The 15,656-nt window shown below is 48.6% G+C and overlaps 1 protein-coding gene, 2 long non-coding RNA genes and 1 other non-coding gene across 4 annotated transcripts in view; 2 read left to right on the forward strand and 2 right to left on the reverse strand.

The window, feature by feature from the left end:
* LOC118286490 (alpha-tectorin-like) overlaps nt 1-9,671 on the forward strand; it is a 9,876-nt gene extending 205 nt beyond the window's left edge. The window contains exons 2-19 of the mRNA XM_047337735.1: nt 1,314-1,380; nt 2,216-2,295; nt 3,109-3,339; nt 3,466-3,537; nt 3,688-3,778; nt 4,220-4,325; nt 4,413-4,638; nt 5,465-5,621; nt 6,178-6,262; nt 6,355-6,417; nt 6,730-6,935; nt 7,243-7,374; nt 7,520-7,707; nt 7,893-8,041; nt 8,155-8,400; nt 8,553-8,715; nt 8,810-8,899; nt 9,051-9,671. Coding sequence (XP_047193691.1) covers nt 1,329-1,380; nt 2,216-2,295; nt 3,109-3,339; nt 3,466-3,537; nt 3,688-3,778; nt 4,220-4,325; nt 4,413-4,638; nt 5,465-5,621; nt 6,178-6,262; nt 6,355-6,417; nt 6,730-6,935; nt 7,243-7,374; nt 7,520-7,707; nt 7,893-8,041; nt 8,155-8,400; nt 8,553-8,715; nt 8,810-8,899 — 2,337 coding nt within the window. The 5' untranslated portion in view covers nt 1,314-1,328 and the 3' untranslated portion in view covers nt 9,051-9,671. The remainder of the gene's footprint in view (nt 1-1,313; nt 1,381-2,215; nt 2,296-3,108; nt 3,340-3,465; nt 3,538-3,687; nt 3,779-4,219; nt 4,326-4,412; nt 4,639-5,464; nt 5,622-6,177; nt 6,263-6,354; nt 6,418-6,729; nt 6,936-7,242; nt 7,375-7,519; nt 7,708-7,892; nt 8,042-8,154; nt 8,401-8,552; nt 8,716-8,809; nt 8,900-9,050) is intronic.
* On the reverse strand, nt 1,857-6,743 carry LOC124851024. Its single transcript, XR_007032204.1, has 2 exons — nt 5,916-6,743; nt 1,857-5,826 (listed from the first exon to the last, which is right to left on the reverse strand). It is a non-coding gene; the product is annotated as an uncharacterized LOC124851024 (long non-coding RNA).
* Nucleotides 9,672-11,652: 1,981 nt separating the features above from the next.
* On the reverse strand, nt 11,653-13,756 carry LOC118285706. The gene is made up of 3 exons (XR_004785216.2): nt 13,425-13,756; nt 12,313-12,401; nt 11,653-11,802 (listed from the first exon to the last, which is right to left on the reverse strand). It is a non-coding gene; the product is annotated as an uncharacterized LOC118285706 (long non-coding RNA).
* A 203-nt stretch (nt 13,757-13,959) lies between these two features.
* Nucleotides 13,960-14,065, forward strand: LOC118286850. The gene has a single exon (XR_004785521.1). It is a non-coding gene; the product is annotated as a U6 spliceosomal RNA (small nuclear RNA).
* The last annotated feature ends 1,591 nt before the right edge of the window (nt 14,066-15,656 follow it).

Consider the following 15,656-nt stretch of genomic DNA (forward strand, 5'->3'; position numbering starts at 1 on the left):
TAAGACAGCCTGTCTCTCTCTCTCTCTCTCTCTGTCCCCGTCTCTGCCTCTTCAGACTCGACCCCTCATGGAACTTCACTATGGTTGAATGAGCTTTGTTCCCAGTGACGTGCTTAAGAGAAAACAAGTATCTTTAGCCAAGAAATATAACATCTTAGTTTCTTTACTCTCTTTTTGATTTTTGATTATTATATTTCAATGTGATTTTGTGTGTTTCTTCCCAATCGCTTTGAATGTTTCATGTAAAGCACTTTGAATTGCCTCGAAGTTGAAATGTGCAGTACAAATCCACTTGCCTTGACTAGATCAGCTGACAGAGTCGTGGTGGGCGGACGAAACCATCTTGCTCCTTTTGTCAGGGGTGAGAGGGAGAACCTCCGAGAACCTCCACTATTCTTTATACATCGTTCAGTCTCTCAACAAGAGCATTCAGACGATGTTTCATTCATGTCCTGACACTAATCACTCAGAAAACACTGGTTACACCACAGTGGTCGTCAGTTATTAAAATATGACATCGACCTTGTGAAGCGCTCGTACGCAGCTACATGCATCATACATGATGACACCGCGGCTACACGGGGTGTGACTGTTGAGCGGAGCAGCAAAACTCAGGAGCTCTGCGATAGGCTGAGGCGAGGTGGAACAGGGCGTGGCACATTTTCAATGTTTGGTTTTAAAGTAATCCAAAGGTATTCAGAGTAGATTGCAGTATCTTTTGGAATCCAGCGGATCACGTCACTGAGTAGAAAAGACGTAATCAGTCATCAGTATCTGACGACATTCCAACCCCGTCTCCGAGTGTGAGCTCCTGCCCTCAGGCGGACGACAGCTGGACGTGGACTCAACCGTCTGAAGAACTCCTTGGTTCCTCATGTTGTGGACAGTGTTGCCTGAGGCAGGGGGGAGGGTTCATTCCCCCATATTATGGGATGTGAACCCGACTCGGTGCGTTTATGCAGCAGATGTCGTCAGGTGGTCATGAGAGGTAATGGGCATCTTGGGTTGTTAGCATATAAGCTATTGGCCACGCCCACGTTAACCAATCAAGAAGGCGCATCATTACTACACTCATGTCATTTCACGACTCAGAGGAAACATGCAGGTGATAATTCACAGCAGGAAGCTGAGAACACACATTGTTGATGACTCTGACCCGAATCCAACAGTCTGACACATTCCTCAAATGAAAAGGTGAATCTCTTCAGTGTGTCGATGTGATGAGTCTGAGATCAACTCTGGGTTGTGATGTCGTGGTCCGAGCTGTGACACGTGAAGGTGAATCATCATGTGACTGTGTGTCTCTCCGTCAGCTGCTGTCCTGCAACATGCTCCTGGTCCTGGTCTACCTGGCTGCTCTCAGCCCGCTGGCTGCTGCAGGTAACAACACACGCTTCATCCGCTCGGCGGCCATTTTGAGACTCTTCACAAACGATGGCTGTGGTCCAAGTGTCAAATTGTCTTAGGAAGTTTCCTCAGCACCGTGATAAGAGCTGTTCAGATTCTCTAAATGTTTAGGAAAGGAGCTTTGATGCTTCCTTTCCTATCTCCTTTAGCAGAGGACACACTGGAGCTTCCTATGAGAGAGGAAGGAGAAACAGACCCAGCGATATTTAACGTGACGCGCCGTGAACGACCGTAAACGATTCAATCTGAAGAAGAAGAAGAAGAGTATGAATATGACCCAGATGTCAGTTACTGTTACATATGAATCATAAAACACTGAAACATGCTGATGGAGCCGCTGAGGTTTTTGTAGTTCGTCTTCATAATGTGAAGTTTCACCACGACAGACGCATCAACAACATCCACCGTCACATGACCACGTGGTTCAGTGTCAGTGGTGTCGGATTCTCTTCTCCTGAGTCCTGTGAATCCTCCTCGACTCCTTTCCTTCACCTCGTGACCTTTGCCACTGAGGTCAAGGAACAGTAGAGAGGAGAAGACGACAGGAAGGACGATGTGACTCCAGCCGATGGGTTCAGGGACGTCAGCTGAGCCGACAGACGATATAACAGACTGAGAAACTAGATGAAGTGAAGCAGGCAGATCATCTTCCAGCTGACTAGTTATTAATCTGTGTTCTGTTAGTCGTCCTGCGCTTGCTCCTGACAGCTCTTAGTTTTCTAACAGTTGTATTTGCAGCCTTTCCTGTGGTCCAACCTGCTGATTGACTTCACTAACTGTCTCTCTCATGTCTCCATGTCTGCCTCAGTGAATTTTGGAACAACTGCTGAACTAGACTTCAGCGATTGTCCCGTCGCTCACTATGGACAAGTTTACACCACAGTTTACGTGAGTAAGACGAAGCTGGACGGTGGAGAACAGCTTCATGTCTTTGTCCTGGCTGATGTTTGGTGTCCGTCGTTGGTGGAGGGCGAAGTCATCTGAGCAGCAGCTCCACGTCCATGAACGTACAGCAGACGGTGACAGTGTGGTGATGGAAGGGAAACGTATCGAGACCATGTAGAGAAACGTTTGAACGACGACTGGAGCTGCAGCCTTAAAGATCCCATCTGAATGTCCCTGGGATCTGAAGAGTCCAGCTTCTCTCTTGATCAGTTAAACGTTTGTAACAATAACCTGCATGTACGACACTGTGACTTTTTGTTCTTGGTTTCATTGTGCACAGTTTCTGCTTCAGGACTTTTTATGGTTTCGTGTAGGGCTGGGTAAAAAAAATCGATTCACCAATGCATTGCAATATATTTTTTGCCGATTCAATATCGATTAAGAAAATACGTAAAATGATCAATCGCGTTGTGAGGAAACCCCACACCTGTCGGGCCTTGTGGGTGCCGCTGATTGTGTCGTACAGAGGCCCTCCAAGACAGAAACGGGGTGGTAGTCAGGGTTTCCTCTACGTTCATCAATCATTCTGTTCTCAACCAATAAAAACATTGTTATTTGACAAATATGAAAATGTATCCTAATGAATAAGTTGGGTCTTTTTGTCATCTCCACCTATTACTGAATTATGAAGCATGTTGCTTCAATATCGAATCCAATCCAATCGTGACCTGAAGAATGGAAATTGAATTGAAGTGTGAGGTTCTTGACAATAACCCCGCCCTAGTTTCATGTGTTGTTTCTCCCTCATGTCAACAGGTGAACATCATATCAACCACTGCCGCAGTTTGTTTCAAAGGCCCCTACCCTGCTACTGCAGACAACGACTGTGTGTTGATGACAGGCAAGACTGTAGTTAGAGGTTCAAATATCATTGGTCAAAGTGTTTCTGATACTGGATCAAGTTGGCACAATTCTCTACAAGGTCTCACTGGTTCCTCAACATGCTATGCAAACATGGCATTTTTTAACGGTCAAAATTTATATGAGGTGAGTATTGATCTCTTTCAGTCAATGTGAACTTCTGAATATACCGCTGATCAAAAAGGTCAAAAGTTTTTCTGGAAGCTTTTGTTTTCCAACAGTCTCTGAATCACATGTGTTTCATGTTCACAGTTTGCAATTCAGTTTCGCCAGTTTGGGACACAATCAGCTCTTTATATTGGTGTATACACCACAGGAGATTTGGTAAGTACACGTATGACAAACAGCAGCTGGAGAGAAGTTGATGATCAGTGAAGAGAAAGTTCCGCCTCTTCACAGTTGTGTTGCCATGGAGACAGTGTGATGTCTTCCTGTGTGTCAGTGTGAGACAGTAACTGTGTCGTTCCTCTGCAGAGTGTCGACGTGATGGTCGGTGGTGTTTCAGTGGACACGTACGGTGTCAGTTCAAATATCTTTAAATTCTCTATTGCCTGCATAAAGTCAGGTGAGCAGAGCTGGTGATTATTAAAGGGTCAGTTCACCCAAATCACAAACAAACATAGTTCCTCTGTGTCCCGTCAGATAGTTTGATAATTTGATCCGTCCTGGGACAGAGCTTCGTCTCGCTGAGCTCTCCGACTCCACCGCACCACACTGGAGGTGAAGTTAGTTTCTGTGAGATGATGTTACAGATGTTCATGTTAGTGGAGACGGTTTCCACAGAAACGCTCCTCCAGGAAGTAGTTCCAGTGAAACGACAAGCCACAAAGTGACTCCACCCACCTGCAGTGTGTGAGGTGGAGCAAACATGAGGACATATGTTGCTGTGTGGTGTGAGTGAACTGAGCCTTCACAGGGGCCCTCACAGTATGATCATGTTCCAATGTTGCTGTTATCTTATTCTCTTACGATTCAATATCACAACTGAATCCTCTCTGTTTTACAGGTGTTTACTATGGAGTGAATGAGTTGGTCTGTAATCCAGATGGTTCCAGTGTGAGCTGTAGTGCAGAAGGAAACCTCACTTTCTCTCCTTGTGGAGTTCTGTGCCCGTAAATATATCTCAGTTATATTTCCAGGTAAATACTTTTGTCATCAGCTGCTGGTGATAAAACATCTCCACCTCCCCTGTGTGTTAGGTGTCCCACGTGCACCGTGATCGGCTCCACTGTCGTCAACTTCTTGAACTATGTCGTCTCTGTCCCGGATCGCTGTGCTTACACTCTGTTGTCAGAGTCGGGCGTCGAGCTGCTGGCCGTCTTCCGGGACCGACGCCGTAAAGACTTCAGTCTGTTGGACAAAGTGATCCTGCGTTTGGACGGGCCGGGTGTCAACATCACCCTGGGACCAGGCCTGAGGCTTCAGGTAAACCACCCTCAGCCACAGAGAGAGTGGAGCTGACGTCCTCCTGGTTGGTGGAGATCATCAGTGGATCACTGTGCATTAACCATCCCTCTTTTGTCTTTCTGTTTTCATCAACGTGTCTACAACAAACATCATGTGGTGGTTATGTGTTTGGTTTTGGGTGGACTGCCCCTTTAATTAAAGCAAAGGAGTGCACTCCTCTTTCTGGCCTGTAGAGGGCGGCAGTGCACGGTCCACCGCCCTCCTCTCCTCTGACGTCCTGTCTGCTCCGAACGCAGTCGACTGCTTCGTACAAAACATCTGGACTGTCGTGGTCTCCTCTGTAGGAGGAAGAAAACATCTGTCCTTGTGTGTTCACTCGCTCTCTGTCCTCTCGCTGTGACCGTCTCCTTCGGCCTGTGACGACCTTCAGGTCCAGGAAAGATGGTGGTGTTGGTGAAATGTAGATAAACTTCATTTCAACTTTTTCATAAAAGCCCAAATTTGGTTCCTCTGGTTTATTACTTCATATACACAGATGTTAACTGTTGCAAATGTTAATGCGTTTGTCTGCCTGACTGCTAACATGTAGTGGGTTATTCTAAAGCGTTAGAATTACACTCATCAAACGCTCAGAACAAGAAACTAATAGAACCCTGTTACCTTCTGCAGCCGAGCTAAATCAAGACTCATGTCCATGATCCAGTTACCGGCTGAACTTCACTCAGTAGTTGGCTGTTTGGTCGACAGCTGGTGCTGGTGGACGGATCAGTGAGTCTTGAGTGTCCAGTGGACTGAAGTGTTGAACAACGTGGTTGAACCAGCGTTGTCCTCCGCTGTGACGCAGGTGGACGACGCGCCGCTGAGCCTCGGCAGCTTGCCTCTGTCTCTTCACGGTGTGGACGTCTCCAAGAACCAGACCGGAGTCACCGCCACGTTCCTCCTCTCCAACTACACCACCTCTGTCTTCTTCGATGGCTCCACCGCACAGATCCACAAGACAGGTAGAGACAAAGTCCAGAGAAGCTTTTCCTCCACGACACCAGCCGGGCCCATGTGACGCTGAGCACCTGTCATACACCTGAGTCGCCACTGAGCTGTTTGTTGGGACGGGTTGATTCACATGTGAACTGATTTGACTTTATGGGCCAGTGAACAGAAATCAGACCATCATCAGTATTCAGTTCCTCACTGGTGAAGATGCTTAGACTGTAAATCATAGACAAAGTAACAAGTGTTATGATTATTATGATTATTATTATTATTAAATATATATATATATATATTATATTCTGGACCTGATCGGACATGGAGACTGTCATGGAGGATCTCCTCTGACCCTGAGGCGTCTGCAGCTCTTTGACGTCTCACTGACGTCTGATGAAATCGTTTTTATTCTGAAGGATTTCGACTTTGACCTTTGACCCGCAGTGTTCTGACGGTCTGTCTACATCTTCAGGTGTGGTCGTACAGCGGCTGGTTGAATCGCTGGTTGACAGATAAATGTTCATCCAGTCTGACTTTTCTTCTTCTGACTCCTTCTCTCCTCAAACTGTCCAGGCTCATCTAATGACACCATCCCAGGTTTATGTTATTCCTCCGGCGGATCTTCTGATGAAGTGCTTCCTGAGTTCAGCTCCAGCAGGTGAGACCTCGTCCTGAATGTCAGACCTGTGTGTTGATGTGAAGGAGTCAGGCCCAGAGAACAGTCCTGACCCTCTGCTCTTTGCCCCCCAGCTGTGAAGAGCAGTTCCCTGAACCTGCTGACGGGACCATCAACTGCACCACAGTGACTGAGCGGTGAGACACACCTGAACACACACTGGGCTCGAACAGCCGGCCTCACTCGGCGTCACACGTTAGTCTGTGAGCCTCACGTTTAAATCACTAAGTACATTTACTCAAGTGCTGCACCAAACTAGAATAAACCAAAGTACTTGTACTTGACTTTATGCTCCCAGTTATTAATATACATAAGATACAACCTGAGACTCAGTGTGAGATCAGCTGACACCACACGAGTCCTGTGACGATACAGAACATGACTGTGACAACACTCCTTCACCTGGTCGCTCACATTGTTGAACACGATGGTTCTGTCTCCCTCCACAGCTGTGAACTCCTGTATGAGGCGCCCTTCACCTCCTGCCACAACCTCACCGACCCAGATTCCTTCATCGGCGCCTGCATCAACACTCTGTGCACATATCCGGCCGTGGACGGCCTCAGTCACTGCCAGTTCCTGGAGGCTTACGTCAAAGCCTGCGACTTCCAGACCGGCGACTCGCTGGAGGGCTGGAGGTCGGAGGTCGGCTGCTGTAAGACCTTCACCCACTTCTCAGTTATAAGGCCACTTTCACACCCGCCTGGTTTGGTCCGTTGGTCCGGACCTTCGGACCAACGGACCAAAGTATAGTCCCACCAAAAGAGTTGGTCTCGGTCCGGATCAAACTTTGTGCTCGACTCGTTCACCTGTAAAAAGAAAACTAACGAGCTTGGTTCAGACTTTCAGGTGTGAAAAGACCTGATGGGACCAGATGTTTTAATATTTCCTCCAGTCAGCTGTCAGTACCGCTTCTCCCACTGACTCTAACGAGTCTGGACTTGTGTGTGTGCTGCTTCCAGCGCCGCCCCGGGCCTCCTGTCAGGACGTCCTCTGCAGTGACCACGAGTTCTGTGTCGAGGACGTCAGCGGAGGAACCATATGCGCCTGTCGGGCCATTTTCGCCTCCGAGTACAGATCAACAGGAGCTTTAGGTGAGGAGGCTGTGACAGGTCGACACATCGACTTCACTCAGGGGAAACACCCACGTCTGCTCGTCTCACGTTCTGAACAATACACAACACATACTCAGTCAAAGTTTCCTTCTGTTTCACTCCTCTCGTCTGTGCTGCGATTCAGGCGAGCCGACGGTCTGCGACGGCAGCTCAGCGTCAGTGACCCTGGTCGGTTGTCTCCTGGAGGAAAAAGGCATCGACTACTCTGAGTTACACCTCAACAACCAGAGCTGCAGAGGTCAGAAGGACAACGTGAGCCACATGGTGACGTTCGGCTTCGACGTCAACAACACCTGTGGGATGGAGGTCGAGGTGGGCGTCGCTCCTCTACTGACCATCAACCAACTTTTATGCGCAGTTTGAAGTATCGCACTAGAAATAGTTGGTGGTGGTTTTCACCTTTTGCAAAAAACAGAGTTAATGCGCAAAACACAAGATGGAAACAACTTTGTCAAATCTCTTGAACTCACACTGTCTGAATCCCTGTGACTCTGCAGCACAACAACAGCCAAATGATTTACAAGAACTCCATCATGATGAGCAACAGCTCTGACATCATCACTCGCCACGACATATTCAACCTCGACTTCTCCTGCTTCTACCAGCAGCCGGACATCAAGACCATGAGCTTCAGGATCAAAGACAGGTGAGAGGTTCACCAGCTTCCCCGCTGCCGTCGGAGTCATGCATCATTCATAACCCTGAAGAGAGTGTGTGTGTGTGTGTGTGTGTGTGTGTGTGTGTGTGCGCGCTCTGCAGCTCTGTGATCCAGCAGATTGTATCTGGACCTTGGAACTACACTCTGACCATGAAGACCTTCAGTGACGCCGGCCGCACACGAGCCATCGAGCCGAGCACTGAGCTCCGGCTGAAGCAGAGCGTGTGGGTGGAGCTGAAGACAGACGGGCTGGACGACAAACTGGTCGCCGTGGTGACCGACTCCTGCTGGGCGACAGACCTGCCGTTGGCCAACTCCAGTCTGAGATACGACCTGATTGTTAGCGGGTGAGGGTCTGAGTGATGTTCAGTGTCTCTCTGAGAGGAACGGAGCCTTAAGATCTGTCGCCTTCCCATCACTGGTTCACAGTGTGAGTTACAGGCGGACGAGACGTTCAGGGGATCAAACCTGTGACCTCTGTCTTCCTGCTTCTGTGCAGCTGTTCGAACACCGCTGACCAGACGGTGAAGGTGATGGGCAACGGACTGGGAACGTCCAACTACTTCTCCTTCAACATGTTCGAGTTCTCTGGGAAGAGCGATGTTGTCTACCTGCACTGCAAACTGAACCTGTGTGCGAAGAAGGGCAACACCTGCGCCCCGGTACGCCTCGCTCCCCCGAACCCTCCCACGGACAGGAGCTCGTTCTGACCTGATCCATGTGTGAAACATGTCTGTGTGTTTGTCTTTGTCTCAGAGCTGCGGAGGGAAGAGACGACGCAGATCTGCCAGGTCTCAATATGAAGATGGAAGCTCCGCCTTCATCACCATGGCCTGGACCAATTAGGTGAGACACAGCTGTGCTGCTGGCAGGTGACCGATGAGGTGGAGCGGGGTCAGGTGACGGAGGTCGAGAGGACGGACCCTCACCCTCTGGACGAGTTCGTCCTGCAGCTGGACTGAGAACTGACCCTCGTCTGTTCTGGCTGTCTTCTCAGGTTGTTTCCATGGCGACTAGGACCGACTCCCAGGCCGCCGACCTCCTGAGCGACCCCCTGACTTCTGCTCGGTCCTGATCCAGAGCCGGGACGTCTAGATGAGCTCAGCTCTGCTGTGACACCAGACAGATGTGGTCTGATCCTCATCTGAGGTGTCGCTGTGTGAACATCTGTCAGTAACAAGGCTGAGAGGATCTTTGACACCCACACTATCACTGTTATTGTACCACGGTGGAGGGAAATGCATTATAACCAATTGAGAACATCTGTATTACTATATTATCATTATCTCTATTATCAGGAAAGAACTCCTGGAGGGGCGGAGTCTAACATCCACACTATCACTGTTATTGTACCACGGTGGAGGGAAATGCACTATAATCTATATTACATGTAGACTCCTGGAACATTATCATGAATATGACAACATGTGGACAGACGACTGACGACAGTGTCACACGACGACTGAGCCGCTCGTTGTACTTTCACTGAGTGGAACAAAACATCAGCAGGAAAATACTACAAGTACATGTCCCACATTCAAAATCTGAAGTACGTCAGGTTGTTATATCAGTTAAATGTTTGTTGAGGTCCATGAATAAAGGGGATGTGGGAAAAAGACTAACGTGAGTCTGAGTTTTCATTGGTTACATTTGACGTCATCGTGTCACACGTCTGTTGCTGCGTCTTCACGTCGTCTTCACGTCGTCTTCACGTCGTCTTCCTCCTCGCGTTGTCTTCACGTCGTCTTCCTCCTCACATCGTCTTCCTCCTCACGTTCCTCCTCACATCGTCTTCCTCCTCACGTCGTCCTCACATCGTCTTCCTCCTCACGTCGTCTTCCTCCTCACGTCGTCTTCCTCCTCACGTCGTCTTCCTCCTCACGTCGTCCTCACATCGTCTTCCTCCTCACATCGTCTTCCTCCTCACGTCGTCTTCCTCCTCACGTCGTCCTCACATCGTCTTCCTCCTCACGTCTTCTTCCTCCTCACGTCTTCTTCCTCCTCACGTCTTCTTCCTCCTCACGTCGTCTTCCTCCTCACGTGGTCTTCACGTGGTCTTCACGTCATCTTCCTCCTCACGTCGTCTTCGCGTCGTCTTCCTCCTCACGTCGTCCTCACGTCGTCTTCCTCCTCACGTCGTCCTCACGTCGTCTTCCTCCTCACGTCGTCTTCACGTCGTCTTCCTCCTCACATCGTCTTCCTCCTCACATCGTCTTCCTCCTCACATCGTCTTCCTCCTCACATCGTCTTCCTCCTCACGTCGTCCTCACGTCGTCTTCCTCCTCACATCGTCTTCCTCCTCACGTCGTCTTCACGTCGTCTTCCTCCTCACATCGTCTTCCTCCTCACGTCGTCCTCACATCGTCTTCCTCCTCACGTCGTCTTCCTCCTCACGTCGTCTTCCTCCTCACGTCGTCTTCCTCCTCACGTCGTCCTCACATCGTCTTCCTCCTCACATCGTCTTCCTCCTCACGTCGTCTTCCTCCTCACGTCGTCCTCACATCGTCTTCCTCCTCACGTCTTCTTCCTCCTCACGTCTTCTTCCTCCTCACGTCGTCTTCCTCCTCTCGTCGTCTTCACGTCGTCTTCACGTCGTCTTCACTTCGTCTTCCTCCTCACGTCGTCTTCCTCCTCACGTCGTCTTCCTCCTCACGTCGTCCTCACATCGTCTTCCTCCTCACATCGTCTTCCTCCTCACGTCGTCTTCCTCCTCACGTCGTCCTCACATCGTCTTCCTCCTCACATCGTCTTCCTCCTCACGTCGTCTTCCTCCTCACGTCGTCCTCACATCGTCTTCCTCCTCACATCGTCTTCCTCCTCACGTCGTCTTCCTCCTCACGTCGTCCTCACATCGTCTTCCTCCTCACGTCTTCTTCCTCCTCACGTCTTCTTCCTCCTCACGTCGTCTTCCTCCTCTCGTCGTCTTCACGTCGTCTTCACGTCGTCTTCACTTCGTCTTCCTCCTCACGTCGTCTTCCTCCTCACGTCGTCTTCCTCCTCACGTCGTCCTCACATCGTCTTCCTCCTCACATCGTCTTCCTCCTCACGTCGTCTTCCTCCTCACGTCGTCCTCACATCGTCTTCCTCCTCACATCGTCTTCCTCCTCACGTCGTCTTCCTCCTCACGTCGTCCTCACATCGTCTTCCTCCTCACATCGTCTTCCTCCTCACGTCGTCTTCCTCCTCACGTCGTCCTCACATCGTCTTCCTCCTCACGTCTTCTTCCTCCTCACGTCGTCTTCACGTCGTCTTCCTCCTCACGTCGTCTTCGCGTCATCTTCCTCCTCACGTGGTCTTCCTCCTCACGTCTTCTTCCTCCTCACGTCGTCTTCCTCCTCACGTCGTCTTCCTCCTCACATCGTCTTCCTCCTCACGTCTTCTTCCTCCTCACGTCGTCTTCCTCCTCACGTCGTCCTCACATCGTCTTCCTCCTCACGTCGTCCTCACATCGTCTTCCTCCTCACGTCGTCTTCACGTCGTCTTCACGTCGTCTTCCTCCTCACGTCGTCCTCACATCGTCTTCCTCCTCACGTCGTCCTCACATCGTCTTCCTCCTCACGTCGTCTTCACGTCGTCTTCACGTCGTCTTCCTCCTCACATCGTCCTCACATCGTCTTCCTCCTCACGTCGTCTTCACGTCGTCTTCACGTCGTCTTCCTCCTCACATCGTCTTCACGTCGTCTTCCTCCTCACATCGTCCTCACGTCGTCTTCCTCCTCACGTCGTGATCACGTTGCGTCTGAAGCGCACTGTAAAGACTCAAAGTAAATTAGTCTCAGTTGCGGTCAAATCATCTCTTCACACTTCATGTCAGAAACAATAAAGTAACAGTTATACTGCACTGTAAATGCACTATATAAAACTATTTATAGTGTCTAGATTGGGTTCATCTGTTTATGCGATGTCATTACTTGGAGAATATTCTAAAGCTCCATGTCTCTAAAATCTGTTCAACCTGAAATAAAATGTTCTGAGTCAATAAACTATGATACATGATTAAAGTACTGAAACTGTGTCATAGGTTGAAAAAATATTTAAGTCTGACTTGTTTTTCCATCAAATCTTTCTCAACAAACACATGAAATATGTCTTAATATAGAAGAGTGAACAAAATATTTCTTATTATAGAAGCATGAACAAAATATTTCTTAATATAGAAACATGAACAAAATATTTCTTAATATAGAAACATGAACAAAATATTCCTTAACTGTCCGTAACTTATTTGAAGGTATAAAGTTTTGATTCCGATATGAGACCTTGTCTGCTCCTCTCCCGCTGCTCTGCTGAGTGGAGGCTGAAGACGAAGGCGCTGGGTGAGAAACTCCCGTTGAAAAAACCCAATCAACTGAAAAGAAAATAGCTTCTTCAAGATTACAGTGATGAAAAGGCAAGGAGGATAAGAAAAGGTCTTTTTCTCATCCAGTCCCACCCAAGGCTAAAGAAGTACCTTTTAAAATTATAAATGATATCTATCCATCGAACCATTTCTTGCACGAGAGATTTAACTGGGATAACAATTCTTGTGGATTCTGTGAGAGGGACGTGGAGGCGGTAGAGCCGGTTTGCCGTGAAGCGGTGCAAGACTTTTGTTCGCATTTCAAAATTGGCTTCGTTCCAAGGATATATCACTGCACCCTTTAAATTTAATGTCAATTACAACGTGACTGTTCATGAAGGAGAAAACTTGGACTTCCTGATTAACTATTGAATTTGATTGAGTAAGCACTTTATCCACAAATGCAGATATTGAAAGTGAAGCGCCACTTCAATGGATGGAAGAACAATCTAATTTTATTCACAAAGTGTCTTCGATATATAACTAACACAAATGCCCTGAAACTTTCTGCCTTACTGGACTTGTTTACTTCTCACATTTATGTTTTATGTTTTGTCTGTTTGTTTATCTTCTGTGTATTTTGTCTTTTCACGTTTTGTACAATTGCAATTGTGCCTTAATTGTTTGTATTTGAACTTTGTACAATAATAATAAAAATTGTTGCCTAGATGGGCGACATCCCCTATCTAGGTTTTATTAGTAAATCTATGAGACTAATCTTATGAGCCTCGACTGTTCAGACTGTTGTGGTTTTTAATGTGAGATCATTTCAGAGGGACAGTTAGAGGAGCTCTGTTTGAAGAGGATGGATCATCTGGCTTTGATAAATATATGAACATAAATCAGCATTTTTGCTGAACTCATACTTCCACATTTAATGACACAGACTCCTGTAAGATGGTATTATAACACTCTGCTGTGATGTCACATAGTGTCAACAAGTTATTGAGAGGCGACTCTACGTCACATCCGGAGTTTGTGTCGAGCGGGGTTCGAACCGTTGATCTCAATAATCATAAATAATAACGTTACCGCAGCAAAACGACGGTCACGTGTGTCTGTGGAGCATTTGAAGGGGCGGAACCCGGAAGTTAGACCGCAGTGATCCCTGGAACACGTGGCTGCTCTGATGTGAGTCCTGCATCTATGGATCCGAATGGATCCGAATCATCTTCTCTGATATTTGAATGTAAGTGTTACCGGAGTGACACGACAGTGACGTGTTTCCGGTGTGTCTCTGTGAGTGACGCAGGAGGGGGCGGGGCAGATCCTTTGTTCTCGCGCCTGCCGCTGACCAATCCGACTGCCGCAGCTAAAGGCTCATTACATAAATCTCCCATCAGCCCCTGTGAGCATCGCGAGCGACACGGACGCGAAGTGAACTAAAGTCCAGAACCCGGAGGAGAGCGCGACACGAGCAGACTGACGTCACAGCGGACAGATGTGCGCGTGCCGCTGGTTCGGTTCCGACCCGCGTCACGTGACCGCGTCACAGAGACGACACCCTGACCGAGGTCCAGTTCCGGGTCCGTCCCCTTTAAATTCCTCTCATAAGCTCTTTTTTGTCGTGTTACTTCGGTAACACATATACTAAAATTGGAACGATACAGAGAAGATTAGCATGGCCCCTGCGCAAGGATGACACGCAAATTCGTGAAGCGTTCCTCATTTATCATTTTCCAAACTTATTACACGGATCATATTCTTCCATCCGGGTCACGGGTCGCCCCCTTCAGGCCCCTCAGGGGAAATAAGAAACATGTGCACCACCAGTTCGAATCCCTCTCGTTGTTGAAACAAACTCCTTATGATGACGTCAACCGGTGGAATATGAATGTGCACTGGAGTAGAAGCTCGAAGCTGATGTGCCGACGACGAATCCAGGAATATGAGAAGAGGATGAGAATCGATGTTGTTGTGTGAACTCAGATCCTCTCGTCTCGTGTGGATGTGACAAGTTGTGGAGTATGTTTATGTAATAATAATAATAATAACTTAGGTAGACAACAAGAGCGAGCTCTCGTGCTGCCTTCAGGTGCCGTCGGCGGGATGAACTCGGAGGAGACGAACGTGGAGCTGCGGGTCGCGGAGACCAAAGATGCTGAGGCTGAGCCCAAGGATGCGGCGGAGCCTCCGGCTCAGGACGCTGCGGATGCAGATGCGACGGAGGCCGATGTGAGCGAGGCAGACCTGGACCAGGAGGAGCAGGAGAAGCAACCGAAGGAGGACTAGGAGGAGGAGGAGGAGGAGGAGACCGGGCCGCGGACCATGATGTGCCCGCCGGCGGAGACGCGGCGGCGGTGCCGGTGGCGGAGAAGAACGGCTCCGTGAAGCTGAAGATCCCAGAGGAGGCGCCGGAGGCGAAATTCACCTGACTGGACCACACACACACACACACACATACACACGCAGGATCAGGTCTACAGATTCAGGATCGATGGGGATGAGGGTCACCATGGTGACCAGGGTCCAGTTCATCCTGGAGGAGCAGGGCATGGCTGAGGAAGGTCAGGGTCAGCACCTTGTCAAAGGGATGATATTGTGAATAAAAACAAACCCATTGTCAAGAAGTTTTGGAAAAGAGAAAAAGATCTGGGGTGAGGTCGAAATGTCCTTCCTTGACCTCAGTGGGAAACATCGTGAGGTCAAGGAAAGGTGTCAAGGAGAACTGATAGGACTTAGGAAAAGCCGAGAGAGCTGCTCAGAGAATCTGATTCGACTTTCACTAAACTACCTGTATGTCAATTATGTTGACGCGTCTGTCGTGGTGAAACTACACATTTCTGAAGATGAACTACAAAAACATCAGCGGCTCCATCAGCATGTTTCAATGTTTTATGATTCATATGTAACAAACTGACATCTGGGTCATATTCATACTCTTATCACGGTGCTGATCGAATATTTCCGGGTCATGTCAACATTTAGGAAACTTCCTCCGCACATTTGACAATCCGACCTCACCCCTGGTCTGAAACCAAAGATGCTGCAGGAGTTCTTCATGAGAGGCTCCGCTCACCGTTGCCCGCGGTGGCTGGAAGACGAGAGACAACATTCCTCCTGAATGAAGTGGTTGATCATCGTCCTCCCTGTCTCAGCTGGGTGAGGAAGACCCTCCTTGAGGTATGTTGTTGGATTGGGATGATAAGCAATTTCAAGAAATCATAAAACTGACACGAAACTTTCAATAAATATTGATACCTTTAGTATCTGTACAAACATACTGTTACTACTACTGTACAGATGCTAAGGAACCCGTGAACT

Source organism: Scophthalmus maximus, chromosome 15 (genome assembly GCF_022379125.1).
Source record: "Scophthalmus maximus strain ysfricsl-2021 chromosome 15, ASM2237912v1, whole genome shotgun sequence".
NCBI classification, from domain to species: Eukaryota; Metazoa; Chordata; class Actinopteri; order Pleuronectiformes; family Scophthalmidae; genus Scophthalmus; species Scophthalmus maximus.